The 27,884-nt window shown below is 40.4% G+C and overlaps 1 protein-coding gene across 2 annotated transcripts in view; it reads right to left on the minus strand.

The window, feature by feature from the left end:
- Positions 1–27,884, minus strand: part of grin2ab (glutamate receptor, ionotropic, N-methyl D-aspartate 2A, b) — a 148,180-nt gene that overhangs the window by 26,505 nt on the left and 93,791 nt on the right. For both annotated transcript variants that reach the window (XM_017717277.2, XM_037543621.1), the window contains exon 4: positions 5,471–6,066. In XM_017717277.2, coding sequence (XP_017572766.1) covers positions 5,471–6,066 — 596 coding nt within the window. The remainder of the gene's footprint in view (positions 1–5,470; positions 6,067–27,884) is intronic.

The raw sequence follows: 27,884 nt of genomic DNA on the forward strand, positions 1-27,884 counted from the left end.
AAAACAATCACATTTTTCAGTTCCAACATTTGATATGTTGTCTTTGTACTGTTTTCAATAAATAGAATGTTTTCAATAATAGGATTGAAATTATTTGCACATCTTTGCATTTTGTTTTTATTTACATTTTGCACAGCATCCCGACTTTATTGGAAATTGGATTGTAGACAAAATAAGACTTAGAGGCCAATGGGTAGATGTTGAAGCAACTGCCCTTCGGCTTCTATTATAAGGTCAATATTATCGTCCATGGTAATTGACTGTGTGCTACAGATTTGCCAGATAGAGATCTGGTTGAAAAATGCTGGACTGGTCATGCAACACTTCTCACTCTTGATCTAGCAAGACTGTATTAGCAGGTTTCAATATAATTAGTGTTTGCGCATTGCGGAGTGCAGCTTTTTGATTGGACGTACAATGATGATTAAATGAGGAGCGTTTTCACATGAGAATGAATGTCTGTGCGCCCAACTTATGTCACCTTGATAGACGTCCATTAGCGGCACCCTATTAACCTTATGGGGAACCATAGCAACCAGCTAGCAACACCCTACCAACCACCTGGGATACCACAGCAGCCACTAAACACCTTAGGAAATATCTGGTATAACATACTAACCATCCAGAATGCCATAATAACTATAACCTGCCTGGAAACACCTTAAAAACATCTGGGAAATGCGCTTTTCAAGTTTTGAACTGTTGGCCTCTTTCCAACTTTAAAGAAACACTTATGTGTTGAACCCTAATCTCTATCCTAATCTCTAGGACACAGACTTGCTATAGACTTTACATTTCTTAAGACGTTACGGTTCAAACTCTTGATTTTATACCATTTTATCAGCCCTTACTCAACATAATCCCCTCTACATGGGGTAAAGTGACTCTGTTCACAAAGCACGTCCACTCCGATCGCTGTAAGACGTTCCAAAGTCTCCTGCCGAAGCTTTTGTAAAAGGTTAATACAGGCTCTATGGATGGTGGCGTCATGTAAAATGTTCCCACAGTGTAGAGTCTGCAGTGTCCCAGATACAGACAGCCTTAGCAACCAGGGAGAGATCAAAAGAAACACCTACTCGGAGCAGACGGTTACCAATGCTGAAAACAGCAACTGATGGTAACCCATGGCAACTCCTGATAAGCGGTGTGTTCTGTCAAAAAAAAAAAACATACAATGTACTATCCCGAGCTGAACCAAAAGCGACTTTGATAATCCGTCTTCTCTGTAATTGTGACAGACTTGCTTGGACCCCTGCAGACACTTGCAAAATGACCCCAAAATTGGCTTCATCAAGGGCATCTAAACACCAATCAAATACACAGCCTGGTTCAGGAAGTGGGAAATTGACTGTAGAATTGGAGATGTCTGCGTTTCTATATCCAGCACTGCTCTGACGGAAATGGGTGAACGTAAACCTCAGGTAAATCTCTGGGGGGAAAAATGTGTCTGTATTTAGCTGAAAGAATGGGTGCAATGGCAGTTCCTCCTGCTCTTTTCCTACAACTTCCCAGTCGTGCACGGGCTCTTTGGCTGTGACATTAATATTCCTGGGATCACCTGCCACAACGCTGCATGAGGTGAAACCTTGGGCTGTCTGTTACCAAAACAAACACAGCTTGCTGAACGCCAGAAACAATTAGCCAGTTACGATCACTGGCGGAGGAAGAAGAGGCACGTGACTGGACTCGTAATCAGGCCTCTCCAACCGGGACAACTTAACATGCATGTATTCAATATTTTGGGTTAATCCAGTGATTTATAGAAAGTAGGTCTGTAGCTTACGTGTCTGGATTCAGTAACTACACTGATTTTGCATACAAATCACATGCAAAACTCATTCCTTGAGCTACCACGACTCAGAAGGCTCAGGTTTCCAGAAGAATGACATTAGCTTATACTAACAACAGGTTGATGTAATACGAATATCTTGTAAAAACTACCTGATCCACACTGGCATTTTCCCAAAAGCAAGCCATAAGCATCAATGTCTATCACAGGAACTGTGGTTGTTATTATTATGGTTTCTTCCTCCGCACCAGGTTTTTTGTACACTTGTCAGTATCGACTAATCTGGCCCTGAGAGAATATGTTCAGAATGAAAAAATGGCCAGTTTTGGGCAGCATCGGGCTGAATACTTGAGGCAAAATAAACGGAACGCCGGCAAGATTCAGGGTGACTTTTTCCCAGACTTTTGACCAAATTCTAAGGAATATCAGACTGACTGTTAAAGACAAATAATTGGATTCCCAGAAATATTGATAGGAATATTGAAATATCGTGAAGTATCCTGATATTGCATTGTTCCATTATCTCGTCCGGTGTGCGGCTAAACTACTGTAGGTTAAAAGTGAACGTGCGAGGTTTCCATAGGGGCTGAACAGGATTCTGTTTAAACTATGTTTACATAGTACTGTCCATGGAGTCCACTCTTATCTAGAAAGTGCTGAAATGTGTTTTGAGTCTGGAACAATAAATAACTAATGACTGAAATCAAATCTTTTCTCCATGTTAATGATGTACTTTTGAAATATATTATATAATATTTATATATGTGTGTAAAACGAAAATACCCTCATATTACTCAGTCCTGTATTAAGAGCAAAGGCCTGAACTTTAGGACACTAGCTGGCAATGTGTGCCTGTAACTTGCTAAATGAGTAAGGAGAAAATGTCTAACCGTTCACTTGCAACAGCACAAGCGTGGCAGTTATCTAGCTAGCTATTTTCAAGTGCTGATATTATTAATTACATGGTTTTAAATTGAATATACCCTTTAGACCAGCTCTGGTCGGAGTTTTGCATCTGTTTAGTCCAAAAAAGAAAACACAGAAAGATTACTGCAGCAGTCTAAAGGGTACGGCACACGATGATAATATCCAAGCTGTGTAATAGATGGTACAAAGCACTGCTATACAACATAAGAAGTGTCCCAGAGAAATACTGCTAAACATCAGTCTCCGATTTAATGGAACACAACTCAATATTTAATGAAAATTTATCACAACCCTTTTTAATCTTGCTGTTTTCCACCTAATAGTTAGGGGGTAATAATAGAGGTGGGCGATATGGCAAAAATGTAATATCACGATACACCAAGAACTTTTCACAGCGCACAAAATGTCACAATATTTCCGACACCTAATAAGTTGGAACAGATAAAGTGGTGCCAAAAAACTGTCAAAAATAGTCATTTTTGTCAAACAGACATTTCACATACTGCACTGCATTAAATTAAATCAAACAAATGACACTCTCTTTGTAACCAAACACTTGCTTGGAAAGTGTTTTTAAGTGCTCAAAAAGCAGATTATGGCATAGTTTATCACAATAACGATAAATGTTGTTATATATCCCCCATCCCTTGGTAGTAATAAGGCAAAAAAAGGGGGAGGGGGGGGGTCTTTTTTTTTGTAAAGGCTTGAACTTTGGCACACTAGATGACAATGTGTGCCTGTAACTTAAAATAACTGAGGGAGAAGAAGTCTAACCATTCACTTGCAACAGCACAGACTAGTGGCAGTTAGCTAGTTAGCTATTTTCAAGTGCTGATATTATTAAGTAAATGTTTTCAAATTGAATCTAGTTTCTGGTCATGGCTTTTATAATCAGTAGTCTCTGAATTTCTAGTGTTTAGAGAATTTCTACTCTTAGACCAGCTCTCAAGTTTTACATCTGTTTAGTCCAAAACAGAAAACATAGAAAGACTACTGCAGCAATCTAAAGGGTACCACACAGGACGATACTTTAAGAACTTTTCACGGTACACAACATATCACGATATTTTAATATTTCTATTAATATTCATGGGAATCCAGTTACTTGTATTTAACATTTTACATACTGCACTATACTTCAAATTAACAGGACAAATTACACTCTTTGTAATCAAAAACTGAGTTGGAAGGTGTTTTTAAGTGTTGGAGATATCCATGATACGCTTGAGAAAGCATACTGTGACATAATTGGTCATGATAACGATAAATATTGTTATATTGTCCAGCCCTTGCGAATGATAAGTTTAAAAAAAGAGCACTGGGATGTCTTCAATATATTTTGGATAATGTCTTACAATTTTAAGTCTCAAATTTGACTTAAATACCCATTTCTAATAATCACTGATACTTAACTGAACTGTTGGCCACCTATCACTAAACCTACCAGTGATTACAAAATCACTGACTGGAAGCTGGATTCAGGGTCTAGATTTAAAGACTGTAAAGAGAGTTCAAGTGTTTGAGGGAATCAGATTTAGATCAGGCTTTTTCTTTTCCGTAGAGTTTAAAGTAAAGTTGGTTAGTGTAGTGGTTAACACCTCTGCCTTCTACACTGTAGACTGGGGTTCAATCCCCCACCAGGGCAAGCACCCTACACTATACCAATAAGAGTCCTTGGGCAAGACTCCTAACACCACCTTGGCCTCCCTGTGTAAAATGATCAAATTGTAAGTCACTCTGGATAAGAGCGTCAGCCAAATGCTGTAAATGTAAAGTACTGTTCACACTTAAATTAGCATTAGTAAAAGCATGTAGTAACTATGGATTGACTGTTTGCGATGTTGAACATAGAAAAGCACCTTGTAATGTTTTCTATACTGCCCAACCCTAACAGAGACCAATCAGGCGGTCACGAATGAGCTAATATAGTGCGTAGCGGCACTTTAGCTGATCATTTTTTTGGAAAGTACACAATCCTCATATGGATGTTGGGCATGTTCGCATGTTATCAACATGCTTGGCTGTCGCCCAAAGCTATGAAACTCTTCTGCACTGGATATACTGGAATATCTTATCACACACCTCCACTGAAGGAGAAATTCAGGAGGAAATTTTAGCATCCTTCACTTGTCTTTCTGACAGCTCGAACAATCCGTAACATGGTGGACTTTCTGGACTGTAGGGAGTAGCAATTGAGGAAGAGAGACAAGTGGACTCATGGGAATCAGTCACATTTCTATGCTGACAGTGTTTTGTAGCAAGCTCATCCTTGTGATTTGAAAAAGAGGTATTGCTGAAGTAGCACACAACACAAAATACAGCTGAAAAGTCATGTGTTCTTCAAAACGTGCAAATCTTATATGAATCAAAACACTGGGGGTTCATATACATCTAAAACAGTGCCAACAGAAAACGTGCCTGCAGTATCTATGCACTTGAGGATATTATTGCATTTGAAAGGCATATATAAAACGCTAGTCTCTGTGGAGCTGCAGTCGACAATGAGCCCAGTTTGGCAAACGTGCCTTGGAATAACTGCTTTTCAGACTGATGAATGTAAAAGGCCTCTGTTTTCACCTGCAACCTTGTACCTCATTCAGAAAGCCTGTCAAAAAACCTTGAGCCATGATTACTGGGTGTGTTCATCCTCTGGAAAAGTTCACCTCCTGACAGGCAAGAACAGCACGACGTTTAATAGTTTTTCCATTATATTCCAGCTTTCTGCACACCCCACTTAAACCAGCGCTAGCTTACCTGCGCAGAGCACTGGGGGGCACCTCTGGTTTCTCCAATTGACCGGAGCAGCTAACTGTTCCGTCTGGAATGCGACCCTGCTCTCGAAACATAGCAGCTGCTGCCGAACTGAGAATTCCCACTGCGTCCCGCACCCGTGTTTCCAGTGGGTAGTCCCACTCGTCGTACGCAACAGAAATCATCCCTGAAGGGAAGGCCTCGGGCGTGCGCTCCGGGTTACCAGTTGTGAGACTCGGGACCATCCACACGTAGCTGGCCCCCGTCAGCCCCAGCGACCGGGCCTCGACTAGCACCATCTCTGCTTCGTCTTTGGAGCAGTATAGGAGGATGACGGGCGACTGGATGCGCTTGAGCTGCACGTGTGCCCGGTCTTCAGGTTCGCCGACGCCTTCCAGCGTCACCACGCTCTGCAGATCCCATCGCACGAAGCTGTGGTCCACCGTCACACGTATAGTGGAGATGAACTCCTGATAGCCTGGGAACTTGGTGGTGACCACCGAGAAGACATGCCAGTCATATTCCTCCATCACGGCCAGCATGAGAAGCGCCTCCTGCTGGAGGGAGGCCCCGAACTGGAAAAAGGACGAGCTGGTATCCTGGGGTGGAGAAAGGAGAGAAAAGAACAGTGAAAAAAACGGTTAGTCAAGATGAGAGTTAGGTGGACAACAACAGCAGCCAGGCTTTAGAAATATGCCACAATGGGCCTCGTTCACCAGTATCCTCCTAAATTTTCTCATGAATTTGTTGAGAAAGGCCCTAAGAAAAAAATCAAGGCACCTTTGTCCTCTTGAGTGTGTGTAGATTCTCTTCTTACCTAAGAACCGATCCCAAATAAGAAAACTGGTGAAACTCTTCATCAAAACTCCATAGGTGGGTTTTTAAAGAGGTTTTTAAAACCGTGGTTCATTTCTTCATTGGCTTATTTTGCGCAATGGACTGGAGACTTGTCCAGGGTGCCAATGACTGCTGGGATAAGCTCCAGCTCCCCCCATGACCGAGAAGGATAAGCGGCTTCGAAAATGTGTGAAAATGTGTGAATGGCTCAAACTGTTGGTAGTTAGAATGAAATGAAACAATCGTTACAAACATTAATAGAGTCATATTATTAGGCACTTATTAAAAACCAGAACAAATGAATAGTCTTTATTATGAGTTATGTTATTAACTAGTTCCACATCCCCGTGTAGAAGTGGAACATGATGTTATTCTTGTATTCAATCATGTCCTGTTCATTTTCAGTTTGGCTTTTATTCTCTGTTAACTGTTTGCAGACTCTAAAGAAGAGAAAAGGCAGAGGGAAGAAAGGAAACACCACAGTGCTGTTTCACCAACCAAGGCTGGAATAATGGCTACGTTTTCAGGAGGTGACAAGCATGGTCTCTTTGAAACACACAGTCATTCATGCGCATACACTCAAAAAAGCCATAGTTCAGCTCATAAATATCAGTGCACACACGCACAGCTCGATACAGACAGATGCGAGGAGTCAGATTTAAGAGACGGAGCTTATGTACACCGCAGTACACACATAAACAGGTTAAGGAGGAGGTGTCAGTATACAAAGAGGATTAATATTATACCAGGCCGTGAATAGTAGAGCAGTGCTCGACACAGTTGCATTTAGAGAGAAAAATGCATGCGGTTGTAGATGCTGCTGCTAAGCTGTGTCTCAAAGAGAAAACTCAATCCAGCACTAACGTACAAATGATCTCACTGCAGTTTTTCTGACCAATATCGCAATTATTTTCTTTAAACTAAAATCCACAATTGTTTTTTCCCCAGTGACGGCCAGTTACTTGCGGTTGATTCGTGGTGTACTCGGCACATGGACGATTGGATGTCTTTGATTGGTCTGACTCCTCTACAGGCAGTTCACAAGCTCCAAGTTAACAGGTTCAGTTTACCCACTTAAAACCAATGGCAGTGTTGTTGATAACTCTGGCTATGATGAATATTGCAGCTACTACAATTTGAAAATTGCACTCAAATCAGGAATTACAGCCTTATATACTAGGGCTGCACGATATGGGCAAAATAAAAGTACTGCAGTTGTATTACTACATACTTAAAAATGATGGCTCTTAAAAGGTTCTTTAGTAAAGAAAATGGTTCTATGTAGAACCATGAAAACTCAAAGAACCCCTTGCATGACTAAATAGTTCTTTGCATTGTGAAAGGGTTCTTCAGGCTGATGGAGAATGTGTTGTATATGGTTCTATATAGCACCTTTTCTATATAGAAGGGTTCTATTGCTTCAGTGTTAAGTATGTAATAATAAAAGAACCGTTTTTGGTGCTACATTTAAGTAATAAAACACTCAAGGTTAAATAAATAAAGTAAGATAATAAATCAATAAAAGGGCTGTGAACGCAGGCGGCACGGTGGCATGCTGGGTAGTGCTGGCACCTCACAGCAAGGAGGGCCTGGGTTCGATTCCCCGGCTGGGCGACCAGGGTCCTCTCTGTGTGGAGTTTGCATGTTCTCCCCGTGTCTGCGTGGGTTTCCTCCGGGTTCTCCGGTTTCCTCCCACAGTCCAAATGCAGTCAGGCCAATTGGACATGCTAAATTGCCCCTAGGTGTGAGTGACTGTCTGTGTCTGTCTGTCTGCCCTGCGATGGACTGGCGACCTGTCCAGCGTGTATCCTGCCTTCCGCCCGAAGACTGCTGGGATGGGCTCCAGCACCTCCCCCGTGACCCTGATGGGGAAGCAGCTTAGAAAAGGGATGGATGGATGGCTGTGAACACAGCGTTTAATATGGTTTAATGTTCGCAGTTCCTTAACAAGCAGCTTGTTGCTGTGTCGGAGTAACGAACTCCGCCCACTCGCTGCACAGCCTGCTGTAAGCCTCGCCTTTTGAAGTACAGACTGGGCCATAAAACTGACGCAATATCAGGTTCAGCTCAGTTTTGTCAGTTTTTGCAGATCAGTATTAATGTTGTTTTGTTCCAGCCAGTCTGTAAAGCGTCTTACAGTTCATAGTGTGGTGAATGGTATTGGGTTCATTTCTGGCTGATTCCAGGTTGTTTAGCTGTTCTTCTGTCTCAGCTGCTGACTGAAAAGCTGCTCATTGGGGATGACAGTTTGGGAATTTTGAGTAGTCTCGTCTTCAGAGTCGGACCAAATCGGCTGTTGGTCAAATGTGATCTTAAAAGTCTCCGTTTTCTGTTTGTGGCAAAGTAAGAAGTGAAAACGTTCAAATGGCTTCAGCGATTCCTACACCTGTCGGAGTCGTTGCTTAGCAACGGTGTCTCAGCGGAGTGATAGAATGCTTGTGAATAAAAAAGTGATATTATGGTGAAACGACAGCACAGTTAGAACGCTTCTTGACCAATCAGCTTGCGTGGCCGGAACTAACTGTTGTATAAAGAACCACATGCAACACATTCTCCATCGATCTGAAGAACCCTTTCACAATGCAAAGACCCCTTTAACCATCAAAGCGTTCTTTGAGTTTTCATGGTTCTATATTGAACCGTTTTCTTTACTAAAGAACCCTTCAAGAACCATAATCTTTTAAATGTGTACATCAAAAATGCACTGAATTCATAATAAGGCTTGATTAACATTTGACCTGCATTAATTTAACTAAAATAATATATATATCTTCACAGAGTTAATGCTGAAGCTCACATTAGAGCACATCCCAGGCAAGTGATCCTCATAGCACTGAAAGTGAATCCCAGCTGCAGCAGTGGGTAGTTAATAAATCAGTGAATTACACTAACTGCACTCCACGGTTTCTCTGGATGGTCCCTGTGTGCGTCGTACATGCGCCACTTCAGTGTGTAAGAGGCTCTGGGATGAACTGGATTAGGGACATGCACACAGCAGTCTCACACTCTCAGGTATATGGGAGCACACACCAGTTTGTATTTGTACAGTGTCGGGACGTTGAGGCGTATGTACGTCGACCATTTGAAAGCAAAACCTGGAATTAAATCTCCGATATAGTTGGAGAGGTACAAGGCTTTGCTATAACAGCTACAATACGTATTATATGTATTGTATACACTGACCAGCCACTTCATGACACTGACATAGTGGTGGCCACTCTCTGTCCACTTTATTAGACACTCCTACCTTATCAATCCACCTTGTAGATGTCAAGTCAGAGATGACAGCTCATCTGCTGCTGCAGTTTCTGTTGGTCATCCTCTAGTCCTTCATCAGTGGTCACAGGATGTTGCCCCCAGGACGTTGTTGGCTGGATATTTTTGGTTGGTGAATGATTCTCAGTCCAGGAGTGACACTGAGGTGTTTAAAAACTCCAGCAGCACTGCTGTTTCTGATCCACTCAGACCAGCGCAACACACACTAACGCACCACCACCACGTCAGTGTTACTGCAGTGCTGAGAATGACCACCACCCAAATAGTACCTGCTCTGTGGGGGTCCTGACCATCGAAGAACAAGGTAACAAAGTATGGAAACAGATGGACCACAGTCCAACAAAGTGCTCCTATGTGGTCAGTGGAGCTGGTAAAATGGACAATGAGTGTAGAAACATCTCTGGATTTCCTACAAAGTCAGGACATTTTCTGCCCTGAAAATGTACAAAAACAAACACACAGAGACGCACAGAGCATGTCTAATCAACAATGCCCACTCTCACGTCAGGTGTCAGGAGTTAATCACACACACACACACACACACACACACACACACACACACACTTTTTCAGTACTCGAGGTGCTAAGAGGTTTGCCGGTTTGGCACCGAGGTTGATAAGCATGTGAAGAGGGCCTGGATTTAGCTGGAGAGCTGAAGAAGAGCACTAGCATGCGCTCGCACACACACACAAAGAAGGCTTCACTGGGAAATTGCTTTAATCAGAAGAGGCTTGAGGTCACGGCAGTGAAAGAGCTACCCAATATCCCTCCATCCCTCTCTACCTGCACTCATCCAAACATTTCCCCGAAAAAAATTATTCCATCTTTCACACTTCATCCACCGGAGCCCCCCCTCCCTTCCCTCCTATCAGTCGATCTCCATTAGGCCTGGCAGAATAAATTTCAGCATTTAAATATTAAAGCCAGCGTCAAAAAAAACATTAATTAACCCAATGCATTACGCCATTTAAAGTGATAAGATGTAATTTGCACACTATCAAACCTTCTGGCCCTCGAAGATTGACGCGGAATAACCCTTTGGCCTCTGATACGAGCGCCACACTACTGTAGATTCCTTTTTCGAGCCGTATTTTGCTGATGCACCTGCCTGCATGGTAGCAGGTGCACCACACAGGAATCACTGAGGATGAATACAAAATTATCCCCTCGTACATCTGCAAAGCAGAGTTTAAAGGCTATTAGGATTTCTGCTTAAGGCCGTATTCAGCAGTTGCAGGTGCGCTGGAGGGAATCCCTGCGTATTTACGCGGTGCGCTTGTTCTGCTTGGCCTGTTAATGTTATGAAAACAGCCTCTGTGAACATTGGATATACTGTTATATGTTGTGAGTCTATTCCAAAATAGAAATATTAGACAGAACTATGCAAAAGTCAGTCGGTTAACGGTTATTTCCAGTGGTGGACGGTAACGAAGTAAATGTAATTGCTTTCTGTACTTAAGTAGTTTTTTTTTCGTGTATCTGTGCTGAAGTTTTTCCATTTTGGGTGACTTTTTCCTTTCACTCCACCACATTTCAGAGTCTAATATCCGACTTTTTCCTCCTACATTTTGAGAAATCTGTCGTTCCTTTTGGTTTCTGTGTGTATAAAAACGTAACATGTCAAAATGAAAGAAGTGCAAAGCCAGAGCACCAATCAGGGCCCAGCGGTCACTTTGTTTAGAGCTGGTTTTGACCTGTTGGTCATACCGACCCAGTGCAGCACGCGGTTCAACGTCAGCGCAGCAGCGTAAAACTTTGGGAGAGCCTGTTCAACATAAATGATGAACTAACCTAACTTTGTGTAAATAGAGCTCAATATAGAAATATGTCCACATATGCAGTCGAGACTGACGCGGCTTTTTTCTGAATTTCTACAAACACCATTTCATTTTATAGTAAATGAGTTTGGGCTGGTTTATGTTTATGAACAGACGCCTACAGATCAACATAGTAAAGGAGCTCATCTGTGATCCTGAGTTTAAAGTTTTTATTATACTTGTAACTAAGTTGCATTAGGTTAATTACTCTTTTAGTACTTTTACTTTATACTTAAGTACATTTGAAGGCAAATACTTTTGTATTTTTACTCAAGTGGAGGTCTAAAGGGAGGAACTTCTACTTTTACTGTTGGAATATTTTACCTTGGGTATCTACTTTAACTCAAGTACATGATTTGTGTACTTCGTCCACCTCTGATTATTTTCACTCAAAAAGTTCATCATTTTTCAGGGAATATTTCACAGATTAGATATAAAATAAACTACTTGCATAAAGAAGAAGAAACAAGTGAAAAAACACGAGATTCCAATAATGGGGCTCCTAAAAACCACCTGGAAGACCTGGTAGACACCAAAACTTGTCCCTGTGAGATAAACAGCACTGGTGTTCTCAGAACAATGGACTGACTGCCCCAGAGTCCAGACCTCAACATCACTGAATGTGTTTGATTACTTGGATCATGAGAAGCAGAAAAAAGTTGCTAAACCAACTTCTAAGACTGAACTTTGGAGGTGCGGAATAACATCCTTTCTTTGAGAAACTGAAAGTGAGTCTCCTGTAAAGAATGGGAGCTGTGATAAAGGTGGAGTGGAGAGAGTAAATAGTGAAAAATCTGACATTTTGTTTGGCGTAATATGTTTTTCTAGTTTTTTCCTCATTGGAAAATGAGTAACCTCTTCTAAACCAGTTCTAATGGCCATTATGACTGGAAATGAAATAAATGAAAGCTTGCTTTCTGACTTTTGGACAGTATGAATATATTATGCCAATATATTACTGTGTCTTTTAGATTATTAGCCTATTAAATGTGTACAAATTAGGCAGTGCTATTCTGGAAACGATGGAGTTTGATGCCTCCTGGTTTGATTATGATAGATAATGCAGAGAAGGTCATTACATAATTTCTAGTCACATAGGTGATAATACAGCCAATTTAGCACCACCTTATTGGTGTACAGATAGGAACGAACCATTTGTTGATGCACTGTCTAGCCCTTCAGCCATGATCAGGTTCTATCCGCCTACGTTTGTTGTTTTGAATGAGAAAATACAGCATAACTACACAGATCGAGAGCCATAAATGAATAATGCTAATTATACAACATTATTCTTTCATGTTTATAGGTCAGTTGTGTTGTGTGTTTTATGAATATGAACATACTGTATAGTACATGTGCCTCCAACTGTGAGCTGCTTTCACTGTATAAAAGGCTATTACATACATGTACTGGCCACTTTATCGGAAACCCCTTCCTTTGCTGGTGACCAGGTAGAGACTGTAGTCCTGCTGATGCAGTTTGAATTAGTCGTCCTCTAGTCCTTCATCAGTTGTCAGTTTCTGACCACAGAGCTGCCCCTGGATATTGTTTGGGTGGTGGACCACTCTGAACCTAGTCGTGACACTGTCTCATGTAAAAACCTACTCGCATGTAGTCCTGTGGTCAGAAACTGACCAATGGTGAATGGAGTAGAGGTGGCGCTGATAAACTGTGTAGCAACAGATGGACTACAGGCTGTCATTGCACACCTATATAGTGGTGCTGTTAGGCAGGTGGAGCTCATTAAGCTGGCCAGAGACTGGAAGAAGAAGGTAGGGGTCTAATATGATGGCCTGTGAGTGTATAAACAGCTGATAAACAGATGCTAAGTGTTTCCTGTAATGGAAATTGTGTGTAAAGTGACCTATTCATGCTTAACATGTCTCTAAAGTTTTACACTGGAGGCAACAAGGCTATTGTAGCTACAATGCAGATTCTTCTGACCGGTCAGCCACTATTAATCAGACATTAACTTTAACCAGTAAACCTGAAACCACAGACGTGCCGCCAGACATCGAACACAGCGCGGCGTTTTACACAAGAAAGAATTTTAGTCTTTATAAACCCACTTTATATCAAGTGTCTCTCATAACTGTGAACAACATATGCAACAACAATGTAACTACTAATGATTTAGTCACTGTTACAGGTGGATTACAGCAGTACACCTTATGTAAGTACACATGTGTATCTTAATAGTTGTAACAGCCTATTCCCTCTAATGTAATTACACAAGGGTAATAACACAAATGTAATTACTTTTGTATGTAATAACATACATTAAGACATTACCTACACTGGATCTGCCAGCTTTCCTAACATGTAACTGGCATTTATGTTGCTAGTGCTGAGACACTGTAACCAGTTTCAGCTTTAACAGTTCACTTGCTTTATAATGTAACTTTAACACTACGCTAGACAGTTCCTGTGTAGAAGATACACATGTCTAATTACACAGGCTGTATTTCAGTAATCCAGATGTATCACTGACTGAATCATTAGTAGTTACAGTGTTGTCACATATGTTGGTTGGTTGGTTGTTTAGTGTAGTGGTTAACACCTCTGCCTTCTACACTGTAGACTGGGGTTCAATCCCCGACCAGGGCAATCACCCTACACTATACCAATAAGAGTCCTTGGGCAAGACTCCTAACACCACCTTGGCCTCCCTGTGTACAAATGATCAAATTGTAAGTCGCTCTGGATAAGAGCGTCAACCAAATGCCATAAATGTAATATGTTATTTGTGTGTAACTACACAGTCATTACAGAGACTTAAAATAAAGTGGGGCCGCCAGGTGTGACGGTAATGTGAGGTAGTCTGCTTACTTAAATTTGACACGTTACACAAGTTAATGAACATTTATGCTACTTTGAAGTTCACATGCATAGTTTAAACAACAGCCAACATAAAGTCAGTAGCTCGCAGCTTTTATGCTTTTCTTGTGGCTGGACTAATTACATCAGCAATGTGAAACACATTTACAGGCTACAGCTTAAGGCTACACTCAACAGAAACAACATCGGATTTATAAAAGTTGTAGCTTTTTCCTTTTAGGACTGTATTATGTGGCTAAATATCCAGGTTGTTATAGTGCTTTAAGCTACAGTTAGAGTGGGTCAATCTCTGCTGTATCCCATTATCAATGGTTCTGGCACTGTCGGTTAAAATTAAGTCGAGTCGAGGAGCCAATTCTGTCAACTCCGAAAGCAGGAGTCAAGGGCCTACATGCGTACAATTCACAAATGTTTTTTAAAGAGGTCTCCAGTTTTACGCACTACTTAGGACTCCCCCGGTCACACGACACCACCAGCGCTAGGAGGGTGAAGGCTAAGCCAGACTTCCTCCGAGACCTGTGAAGCGCCAAGCTGCCTCTAACGCAACGTAATTGGAGAGGCGAACACGCTCGGAGGAAAGCGCCAATCGGCAGTTCTGTTACATCAGCTAACAGACATTTGTGCTGACTAGAATAAACGTTGAGTGATGGTTGGAGAAGGGGGGCAATCCCACCCAGAGAGCGGGGTCAGTTGTGCTCTCTTGGACTCCCAGTCACGGACGGCCGTGGTATGACCAGGGTTTGAACTCATGATCTCCTCGTGGTAGGGCCAAGTTAGACGGTTGCGCCACTCAGGAGCCCCCAAAAGTGGTCCTTAAGTTGATTGAAAAACCAGCATGCTTCACTCCCAACGGTTTATCGGTAATTAAATGACGTTTTTAACCAAAAGCGCTGGATCTTTCGTCCTTTCCACGTTTGGTGTTTAACGGTCAAGCGGTTAATCACTACGATCCCCAGTAGCTTTGACACTAGAAGCTCTACTCCACCAATCCATCCTCAAATAGGAGGAACGTCATGATGTGTTTGGACCCGCTGCCTATCCTGTTTCTTCAACGCTGCGTTTTTCCGTAGGACCGTTCACTATAATGTCAAACCTTAATTCCTATTAAGCCCACCTCTGTCCACATCCCTCCCCATCCTATCGGGATATTCTTCCATTAGCAAACTCTATTATTTCTTCCCTCTCTCCAAACATTTCCCTCTAACCATTATTTTATCAAAGCACAGCTCTTAAAATCACTCCATCCAAATGTGCTCCATTTTATCCACCACCAGCCACTCTTCTTCAAAGCACTCCTTTATTCTCAACTTCGTCCACTTTTTTTTTTTGCCATCAAAGCACTTTTAATAACTCTCTTCACTCCAGTTCAGACCATTTCTCTCCAAACATTATACGTTAACCCCCTCGTCGGCCTTCGTTACACCATCTCTCCCAACATCAAACCCCAGAGTGACTGAGTTACTTTCCCTTCACTGGAGCTTGTTTCACTGCACTTGTTTATTCCAGCCATCCATCACCCGTCTAATCACGCTCTTATCCATCCAAACACAACAGAAAAAAAAGAGCATCCACCGTCACGTCCTTTCATCCTTCCACTCCATCCGGTCCAACAGCGGCCCCTCATCCATCAGCCGTCTCTCTGACCTGCGCGTATACGTGAGGATGCGGTGGTTCCTCCTTCGCTTCACGACTTCAACACATTAGCGGCGTTTTTTTTGCACGCGGAGATGACGCCTTCGTAATGTCTCCATTACTCAGGCCTGCGGGGCTTTCATGCGCCAGAAAAAGAAAAACCCTCAAACTCTCCGAATTCATTTAGGCCTTCATTACAGTCTACCTTAAGGGCGACTAAATCTGAGAACTCCAAGTCCCAGAAACCGGTTAGTGCATGAAATTCATGCAGCTTAAGCAAGACTGAGCTCATATTGTGAGGCACCATTCAAGCAGAGCGCGTGCTTCGCTCAATCCCTTCCCGCAGCAAAGAAAAAGTCGTGGTTTTTTTTCTTCATCTGACTGCAGCTACGATTTTTTTCCGCTTATTACCTTTTGTTATATTTGGTTGCGAGATCGCGACATTCACACTCTGACGGCTTGGTTAACACTAATTCTGTAGTATTTGTGGAGTCCGCTGGAAAGAAGGCCTGCCAGTAAGATAAACATATAAAATATGTTATATATGTATGTAACAAACATTATATATACTATATATGATTATTTATAGACAGAGACCACCAGTGAAAATGCTTTTGTTTTGCATTCTGCTCTAATTTTAGTTTTTATGAATAGGATAAAAGTGAAAAGTAGAATCTTTGTAATATTGACAGGAATTTGAGAATCTCTTATTGTTTGCTCTGTTTTCTCTCATCACAACCAGTCCTCCTCGTTTTACTTCGCATCATGTGTACTTCTTTTTCATCCCTGAGAGAGAGGAGAAGATCGAGCTGCTTCAGATCTGAAAACACCCACAGGTGTTTCTGTCCATCCTTCCACCGTGAGAAGACCACTCAGCGCCATGGGTCTGAAAGGATGTGTAGCCGATCAAGAAGAAAAAGAGACGGACACACCAAACAAAGAAGCTGAACAATGGAGTGACCGCCCCAGAGTCCGGACCTCAACACCACTGAATGTGTTGAAAAATATTCCCGCAGATTCCTTTGAAAAACTGAAAACAGGTGTTCTGAAAAGAATAGAAGCTGTAATAAAGGCAAAAGGTTGACAACCTAAATTCTGAAAACATGTATATGTATCACTGCTGTCGTAAGAAAACTATACATATCTGAGACCCCCATTTTTTCAGTTTTTGACACAATTCGAAAATAGCTGTTGTCCTGTAAATTTTATGATGAATGAACTAAAATAAATGGCCCAAAATGACTTGGGAAAAGGTCTGACGTTAGGAATGCAGTAGGTGTTTTTCCTTCTCCTGTAACGTTACTGTTTTGGAGATACAAGGTTTTCTTCTGACAACAGTGATAGATAGATAGATAGATAGATAGATAGATAGATAGATAGATAGATAGATAGATAGATAGATAGATAATTATATTGAACTATTTTTTAGTTTTTCTGACATTTTAAGGTGGAACAAGAAAGAACCTGTAGTCCCACATACAAAACATAAAAACTATGATAATAATAATAATAATAATAATAATAATAATAATAACTACAATGATTTTCATGATTTTTGTTCAATGTTTATGTGCAGAACAGCATATTGTGATATAATGTCTCATGATATGCTAAACACACACACACACACACACACACACACACACACACATTTGTCTTGCTATACATACAAGGGTGTCCATAGGTTTTAATTGATTTGTGTTACTGTAGCTAAATAATACCACACCTCAACCTCAACCTAACCCTAACCTCTGTATCCAAAATTTTGCCTTACTTTTCAAATAAAAAAGGTAATTGTGGTGAAAACAATGCTCAAGTGAGGACCAGCAAAATATCCTCACTTAGCATCAATAGTCCCCCTCAATAGTCCTAACATAGTGAGGACATGGGGTAATCACAAATATAGCTCTATACGTGTATATATATATATATATATATATATATATATATATAACCCAGACTTTGGTGGGCAGAGGGTGGGCAGTTCTTTAATAAAGGTTCAGATGGTATTACTGAGCGTGGTTTTTAACGTTTGTTTAACCTCCTGCAGAATCGCCTTCTGTCAGCGTTTGGAATGTAACACAGAATCAGCTCCGTCTGCTTCAGAGAGAACACGTACACTCACACTGACACACATTCACGCCATGCTTCACAGAGGACTGAATTATAAAAGGCTGCCTCTACTTCTCTCAGATCCACACACTCAGCGACACACACTCACGCTCTCTCACACACACACACACACACACACACACACACACACACACACACACTTAATTATTCTCAGACATCCACCAAAAACCCACAGCCGCTCTGATCTTATCATCACACATACGACAGCACATTCATTAATTACACACAATGAATGTAACACGCAGGTGAAGACTGTATTGAGAACTTGGAGTGATCTGTGTGTGTGTGTGTGTGTGTGTGTGTGTGTGTGTGTTTGGATTGCTGTCTGCATAGGGAACTCAGGGATGATGTAAGTGATACACCGATATGGGAATAGTGAGTAGATCCCAATAGCCTATATTTTTCATGGGCATATCTGCTGATACAGAAATGCGATTACAAATGTATTAAATAAATAAAATGCTGGTGTTTTGGCACATCACAGGCTTCAGCACACCTTATTCAGCTCAGCAGCTAATCAGTAAGGCCTTCATGAGCTGAATTCAGAGTAGACACTAATCTCAGCAGCACTTTGGCCCAGAAGGTCCCCAGTTTGACATGCCGGGCCTGAACGTGCTGCTCTTCTGGAGTACAAGAAATACATCACACATCTGGGTTTGACATTTCATATAAACATCAGACTGATGCCCACAACTTTTAAACAATATCTGCTGATGTCAATATGATTCTTACATTTGGCCGCACACCATATGTGATATTCATATAAAGAGCTGTGAGAACCAGAAGATTTTCTGGTTATTGAGGTTATGACTGGCGTTACAATTTAAATATAGGTATAAAATAAGCTGCTTCTTATGGCGCACATTAGTATGACTGATGATACTAATAATTTACAACAATTTCCCAAGATTTTCCCAAGATTTTTCAAATGCTGTACATATAAGGTGAAAACAATGGAATAAAGAACAATAATGTAATTAACAGGTGGACTAGTGTGCTTTGCAAAGAAAATATGATATTTTTATGAATTTGGAGCTGTTGGTCAGTCCATGTATACTAAAACATGTCTGTTTTGTTCGTTTTTTCTGGTTTTCTCACTTTTTTCCCGTTTTGATTGGGAAATCAAGTGATGTGTATGAGAGCACATTGAAAATCTGGTATTTTTTCATATAAACCTGGACAATAAGCAACAAAAAGGAAAGTTACGACTATTTAAAATGAAGAAGCTCTCATAATTCTGCCCTATTTCCAGGTCATTATTCAAACTGAAGCAAATTTGTGAAATTGATTTGTGTTACATGTTAAGGCCTTTGTACAAAACATAAGTTATTCGTTTATTTTAATGATTACTTCTATTGAAACATTAAAACCCATGGTCACACGACTCTAAGCTGGTTTTGATCAACTCTGTTGAGGCTTTTGGGGGCTTTTCCATGCTAGCTCAAGTATACACTGTCATTATAGGAAAACAAAATTCTGAAACTCATATAAGAAAGATTGTACTTTTCACTCAGATTATTGCGCTGATCATATCATTTGTAATAACTAGCTTTTTAATAAATTAGAATAGAAATGCAAATTTTAGTGCACATTTTCTATTTAACATATTGGAAAATATAAAATATCTAAGGTCAAATGGGCCATAACTTTTGCACGGGACACATTTTAGGTTGAAGTTTTGTCCAATATGTTCAATTCAGCAACGAAACTATTATTAGTTATAAACTATTAAATTAGTTGTGCATTAAAATGTGCATAAGTGTGCACTCTGTAGGGGACGTGGTCACTTCTTTGCACCAAAAACATGCAATATGACCAGAAGATCCATAGACACTACATACTATCTATTACATCTGGTTTTTGACCTAGTTTTTAAAAATTTAAACGCAAAATTGTCACATTTGCTGAGCTCATTATTTCCTCAAACATAGACACTGACCATATTTTTGTTTGCGCATAGGGAACAACAGACTGGCTGTGCTGGCTGGCCAAGCAATTCAAAGCTGTCTGGAACTCAAGTCAACATACATTATCGTTATTTCAACTTCAGGAGAGCCCGCGACGTTCCTCCTGAGAGCTTTTCCTCCTGTGCGCTTGTTATGAAAAGAGTGCAGCTCATTGTTGCTCCGACTGTAAGTGCATTTTATGCAGCTTTGATCACATTCAATAAAAAAGCCCCCCCCCTCCCCCCACCCCCCGATGAAAGTCAGAAAACTGAGATGATTTGCTAAGAGAGCTGAATGTTGATGACTGTATAAAGACACTCGCCAACACAATGACTGAATTTAGATTGAAGCTAGATTGCCTACGCTCTGCTGAGTCCATGCCATTGTCAGACAAAGCAGCCAGTCACCAGACAGCGTAGCTCTGTCAGCACTTGAAGTTACGTCGCGCTCTTTTAGTGTCTGGCCTGATGTGACATAAATGAAATACTGCGTTTATGTCACACCAGGCCAGACGATAAAAGAGCCTGACATGACGTACCTTCAAGTTATGGCATTTATGACAGACGTTCACATTTTAAGACAGATGAAATAGAAAAAACAGACCTACAGTTGATAAACATACAATTGTTTATAGTGGATTAACTGCATTCTGCACAAAATAAAAATGGTTATTCAAAAGTATGAAATAAATGCGTGAATCTGCGAATCTGACTCCTGTATTGTATGTAGAGACATATTTCCAGAGGTGGGTAAACCCATACCCAAGTAAAAATCATAACACTTGGCTAAATAATGACTCAAGCACCTTCCCAAAAAAGAACTTCCACAAATATTGGGTCAGAAATGACTTGACTGAGTAACTTGAAGGACTCCAGCAGAACTTCTGAGTAAATCTAGCATCTATCAGCACAGGACCTGAAGTCTCTTACACTCTATTCCTCTCTTTTCGGGATTCTTTTGGTCTAAAATAAGCATAAAGCTCCAAAGTTAGCTCTCAAAGCAGTACAGATGCTGTCACCAACAAAACGGAACTAAAAGCAGCACGAAAAAAGGAAATATGAATGGGAAAAATCTAACTGAGAAAATAGATTCCTTTACTCACTAATATACTTTGCTAGAAAAGTATTAGTCATGGGCTAGAGCTTAGGGAACCAGCCGTGTGACCAGTAGGTCACCGGTTCAATTCCCTGAGCTGACTGTACGTGACTGAAGTGCCTTTGAGCAAGGCACCTACCCCCAACTGCTCTCTGGGCTCTGGAGATAGGGCTGCCCACCACTCAGGGGAAGTGTGCTCACTGCCCCTAGTGTGTGTGTGTGCATTCACTAGTGTGTATGTGGTGTTTCACTGCACGGATGGGTTAAATGCGAAGATGAAATTTCCATGTTGCGGGACTAATAAGGGTCACTTTTTATATTCATATTTTTATATGTTTATATTAATTTTTAATGAAGTACAACCCCAGTTCCAAAAAATGTGAGACAGTATGTGAAATGCTAACCCTAACCCCCAGATTCATTAAATCTACTTTCACTTGCATTTGAACAAAAACTCAAGCTCAAAGACAAGACATTTATATTTAATCTTATCAATGTTTTTGTAAATATACGCGGTGGGGTGGGGCAGGAGCTGTGTCAAATGTTTTTCAACACTTCATAGTGTTACTAGTCTTAAGGAGCTACTGCCCAACCTTTTTTGGAACCTGTTGTAGGAATCAATTTCCCAATGAGGTACAAAACCATGGTAAGATCAAACATTAAATATCTTGTCTTTGTACTGTTTTTCCTTTATGAGCAAGGATGGTCGAGGTCGCCTTTTGCCAAAAATGCGTCAGTAAACAATCTGCTTTTTTAAGAACAACGTTCCTCAATGAAGCTTTTCTAGAATTTTAGGTATTTGAACCTCTAAGGTGCACAAGTGAATGTCTATGACCGACGATCCATCAGATGGTACTCTTATAAAATGGCATGCTATCACATGATATTACTTCATGGACTTGGGAATACTTGGTGCATCCACAAATGCAAGCTAAGACTGTACTGTGCACAGTTGAAGCCATTACATCCAGAAATGCTGCCGACTTCTCTGGGGTGAAGCTCATCTGAAATGGACTGGTGCACAGTTGAAACATGTATTGTAATCTGTTACCAGTGTAAAGTTCAAATGCCACAGAGGTGTATTAATGGTACAGAGGTGTATTAATAGGTAAATTGCACATCTGGTACTTACAAGAACACCGCATTATGAACTGCAAAATACAGTAACAAAGGGCTTGTATGACTGAAAAATGGCCAAAGATTCTGCCACAGCAGTACTAGATCAAATGGTTTCTTCTGACCCCAAATGTGCTGTAACACAGTGGTAAACAAGCTCCTGTCTCAACATTTTTGGAATGTGTTGTAGGCATCATACTTGGAAGGAGCATATATTTACAAAACAAAAAAAATAGACAAAGTTCACAAGATAAAACCTAAACTTTCATGTTTTTGTGCTGTTTTTGTATTCTTATTTGGCATTTTACACATTGCCCCAACTTTTTTAGAACTGCACATGTACATGCACATGAGAAAATAAACTACTTACTACTCACTTCTGTGTATTTAAGTACATTTAGGAAGTGTGAGCAGAAATCCATGACATATGGAAGCATTTTCTTTGTCCTTTTCACATAAAAAAATAATTCTGTGCTGCAAAACATTGTGTCTTGTCAAATGAAATGATTGTAATTCTAGTTAATATGTCTAATATTTCTCAAATTGAGATGTCTGTGCACTTATTAGAAGATTATCTAGTTCTTTTCTAGACATTATTTACTTGTTTTAAGTATTTTTTAGGAAATATTGGCCAAATTATCTGCCAATGTAGTGAGATAATATTACTTCATGAGTGAAAAATATCTAGAAATAAGGAAAATAATCTTCAATTAAGCTTCCAACAATTTTAACAAGAGAAATATTAGATTTTTTTACTTGTTTTAACATAATTTTACTTGACAAGACACAATTTTTTGCAATGTGAATAGCAAATGGACATTGCGATATATAGTCTCACTTATAGTTACTCAGATAGCCTAGTTTAAAACTAGACTACACTTATCTCCATTTAAAACACTGTTTTTGAACTTTTTTGCTTGTTTTATGTAAATTTACACTCGTGCTGAATGACAGAGATTATAAACTCTGCAATGCTTGCTGAATTTTCCATAAAAACTGTGCATGCACTCAGCTGAGGCTGCTTTGTCAGGTCCAAGCACCCACTTATATAAGATTGATAATGATTTAAGCACTTGCTGGTCTACAGTTGATGAAACATCAGGTAAAGCATGATTGGGCAATCTATGATTTCCAGCTGGCTTTTTCATAGACCTCGTATGCCACAAGAGATTAGGCACACACCTGAAGAAGTAAACAAGGTTTGTGTGATTGCGGAATATTCTCTCAGGTCATTTCTGAGCTTGTCTTATATGCAAATTCAAAAAGCTACAACAGTCACTGAGTTGCTTGCAAGACACGCATTTTTATTCAGTCCAGTTTGCCAAGAATTTGCTATTTATAAGCGCCTTTTAGTGAAAGGTTAACGTTTATTTCTGTTCCGTTTTGCAGTCTATTTTCAGCAATTATATTCTCTTCATATCTGAAACGGCCCCTTCTAGATCCAGTAAAGCAGACACAGCTGGTTGAGCTGAGTTTGGTGAAAGAAAAGTCTTGAAATCTCTCAGATTTCGTGGAGGTGGTGACGTCTTATGTCAGTTCCACTGCTGAACTGCCGACAATGAAATGCATGCTGACAACAAATGCTGAAGGAAATAAAAGTGAACCTTATTGTTTAGACAAACGCCAGTTTACTCTGACGGACCTGTTCTGGCATGAATGTTGTGTTGTGCCACGTCCAGTCAAAATCCGGTAGTTGATAGCAAAGACGTGAACTTCATTTAAAGTGCCTGTCCAAAGGTTCTTGTATTGAAACGCTACATCTTTAAATCACTGTTGAAAAAGATATTAAGAAATGCATTTAATTTCACTTTTTTATAGCATACTAATTCAAAGGTACCTGTTTTGGGGGGTTACAAATATTTTGAGACCCCTTTTTTGCCAATCCAGCACCCCCCAACCTCCCCAACACCCCACACCACACTCAGCCCCTCCGCACCTCCACCACCCCATCCCACACTGTGTTTTATCAGTCAGGCAAGACCATCCTCCAGTAATGAGTTCACCCAACAGAAATTAATAATTGGCATTTGCTGGTCTGTAGGTGGAGCCATTCAGCAGAGCTGGCATGAACTCATCAAAAGGATTGGTCCCATTTTATATTAAGTGTCTACATGTAACTACACAGTTATAACGATGTAACAACTAATGATTTAGTCACTGTTACAGGTGGATTACAGCAGTACACCTTATGTAAGTACACATGTGTATCAACTTTGTTTTTGCCTCATGTAATTACACAAATGTATATTCAAAGTTGTAACAGCATATTTTCTCTCTTGTAATTACAGTAGACTAATAACATATGCAATTACAATGTAATAGCATACATTAAGGCATTACTTACACTGTATCTGCCGGCTTTCCTAGCTGAGACACTGTAACCAGTTTCAGCTTTAAGCCATTCTGTAATGTGACAGAACAGCAGACGTCCCCTTATCTTAACATGAAGCTTTAATAACATTCATTAAATGTGTTGCATTAAACCCAAAACAGTGGCTATATTACCACTCCATTATTACACAGTAACTACATATAACTACACAGGAACTGTTCACTTATTTTAAAGTGTAACTTTAACACTACGCTAGACAGTTCCTGTGTAGAAGATACACTTGTGTAACTACATAGGCTGTACAGCTCTAATCCACCATCATCAGTAGTTACAGTGCTGTTGCATATGGTAATCATGTGTAACTACACAGTTGTTAGAGACACTTAATATAAAGTGGGATCAAATTGTTTTCTCTTCTAACACCACTCTCACAAGGCATGGCAGGTTTATTTATACAGCACCTTTCAAACACTGCTGTCATTCAAAGTCCTTTACAAATGAGAAAATTCAGTCAGAGTTGGCTAAAAAAGTTTAAAAGAGGTCAAAAAACTGGAAAAGAGTACATCATTACATTAAAAATCAAACTAGAAATGAAATTGGGATAATTAAATAATCAAAATTAAAAAATTAAAGTTAGATTAGGATGGAAAAAAAGTGGTGTTACAGAAGAAAAAGGGGCTAGAAATGCTAACAGTGTTTAAACTGAGCTAAAAGCTGTTTAAACACGTTTTGAGCCTGGATTTAAAGTGTCCAGTGTCTGGGCTCTTCTAACACTCTCTGTCAACTGGGTCCATTTAAGAGCAGCATAGTAGCCAGTAGTACCTTCAGCAGGACTAACTGACCAATTCCTAATGATCCTAATGAGAGTTCTGCTCGTCTCGCTGCAGCATATGAAATAAATAAGCTGCTCCTGCACCACTGAGTGATTTATAGACCAGTAATAGTACCTTAAAGTCTATCCTGTAACAGACTAGTGGTCAGTGTAAGGATCTGAGAATGGGGGGAGATGTGTTCCCTTCCTTTACTCCTAGTGAGTCTCTGACAGCTGCAGTGAGTCTTCTGAATCAGCTGAAGCTGTTTGTCTTTTTTGGGAGTCCAGTTAGGAGACCATTACAGTGATCAATCCTGCTAGAAATAAAGGCGTAGAGGAGTTTCTCCAGGTCTGCTTCAGTCAGAAAATCTCTGATGTTCTTAAGGTGATAAAAAGCTGATTTAGTAACTACTTTGACACAAAACTAAGATCAGAGTCTGTTAGTACACCATGGTTATGTACTAGTTCTTTAGATTGAAGGGAATCCAGATAGGCAACTACTCTTTGCCTCTCGTTGCTATTCCCAAATAAGATAATCTGGTTTTTCTTCATTCAGCTGTCAAAGTTCTGTCCCCACCAGTTAGCGATGTGCTCAAGCTACAATAGGAGGGAACATAGTTGTTTGGGGAGAGGCCAAGTAGATCTGAGCATCATATAGTTATGAACCTCTGTACTAATTTGTTTATCTATAAACACTGCAACTTAACATCTAAAGAAGCGTTTTACAGTTGTTTTGAGAGGCTGATGTTGTAGAAGCTTTATAGTGGCACTTTAGCAATGCTCTAAATTTGACACCAATCTTACCCCTTTATGACTTTCCCTTTAAAAAGTGCCCTCGTACTGTGCACTATTAAGTGGACAACTATGTGCATAGATTATTTTTCCAAGCTTTTGCAGATGAAGGATGTTCAGATGTTTTAAAATGCACCTCAAATTTTCAGTTTAGCAAAAAAAATCTAATTTCCAAAAAAATGTAATTTCCAAATGTTCAGCTACCATGTTGGTGTCTAAAGTTTGCTTCTGTCTTCTTGCACTAAAGCAGGGATTCCGACCAGATTTCTGCTCAGTTGGTTGATTTTCCTGCTCAAATGTGCCTGACCTCAACTCATCAATTAATTAGTTGAAGTGTTGCAGCAGAGAAGGTAACAAACTCTGCTGGACTCTGGCCCTCAGTTCCCATCCCTGCACTATAGCCAAAAAGCTAATACAGCTAAAAAGTTGAAGCTTAGTTTAGAGTAATAAAGTACATCCATATATACACTTCAGTCGGAGTAGCCTAGTCCGATTTCGGCCATTCAGACCACAATCTCTATCCGATTGAACGAGGCGGTTAATCCTGTAAATAATCCATTAAGCAGAAGAATAATATCCGTGTAAACGCCCGTGTCTGATTATGTTCCCTAACGCAAAATTCAAGTCCGTTCTGCATGTGTGTCACGTCAAAGTGAAGGTTTATAATGTTCAACATGGTGGGAGCAGAAACTGTTCTGCAGAGGAGATGAAGTTTATGCCCTGGTCTTTAAAAGACGATGGTGGGACGGACGTCCAGCTTACGTGTCTCAGAACACGATGTCTTCCTCTTGGACATGTGCAGTACATTTTTCTGGTTCCGATATATTTTTAAAGTAATAAAAACACAAGCACTGCTCACTGCTGCTCATCTCACTCTCACTGGACCTCACGTGATGTTTGCTCTCATAGTAACGTGTAAACTAAGTGGTTTTCTATGAATGCTCATCATTTTGGATCGGATTAAGATTTTCCATCTTAAATCAGCCACACTTGGCCTACTCTTCACAGACAACTCCCAGCCAGTCTTGGCTGTTCGACTACACTTGGGTTAAGTGGAAGACTTTAAGCATGCCATTACTACACTTTCAGGGAGTTCAGAGCAATTAGGAAGAGGCAAATGTGAAGTGAAAAAGTGCTGTTTGGGCCAAAGTGAGGCACATAGGGGAAAAGTGATATTAGTTTTGAGACACGAAACCCACTTTTATGCTATAAGAACCACTCTGCATTTACCTTTTAGTGATTGTGCCTTGTTTCTCCCTGCTGAGCCCCATGTATCATTGACCACCTATTGTCAGGCCAATGTTGGGCCGGGACAGCGAGAATGCGAAAGTTGCAACCACAGCGGAAGTTTGTGCTTTAATTGTCCAGTTCTGTTCAGCCACAGTTATTGTGTCAAAACACCTTTTTTCCCAGAGAGACTTACACTTACACAGATAAGAAAACAAGTGAAATACAGACTCACAGGGAAATGTTTCTTGTTGTCTAGAGATCAGATAAAAAGCTAAACATACAGCAGTGTCAAGTACAAAGCAGTACATTCAAACCCAAGGCAGCTTTACGTAGAAAGATCTGCTTCATTACTGTTGACATCTGCAACCTAGCTAGTAATTTCATCCGGCCAAGGCTGTGCAGTAATGATGATCATTATAGGTTAAAGCGACTAGCACTCTGAGCCGCTGACTTTCAATTTTCTCTGAATGCACCGTATTTTGATTTTGGAAAGTGCTGGTGTGGACTGGTCTTGTGTAAATGTATGGGTATTTGACTTTTAAGACTTTTTACATTTCTGAAC

This window comes from Pygocentrus nattereri, chromosome 12 (genome assembly GCF_015220715.1).
Source record: "Pygocentrus nattereri isolate fPygNat1 chromosome 12, fPygNat1.pri, whole genome shotgun sequence".
Taxonomy (NCBI): domain Eukaryota; kingdom Metazoa; phylum Chordata; class Actinopteri; order Characiformes; family Serrasalmidae; genus Pygocentrus; species Pygocentrus nattereri.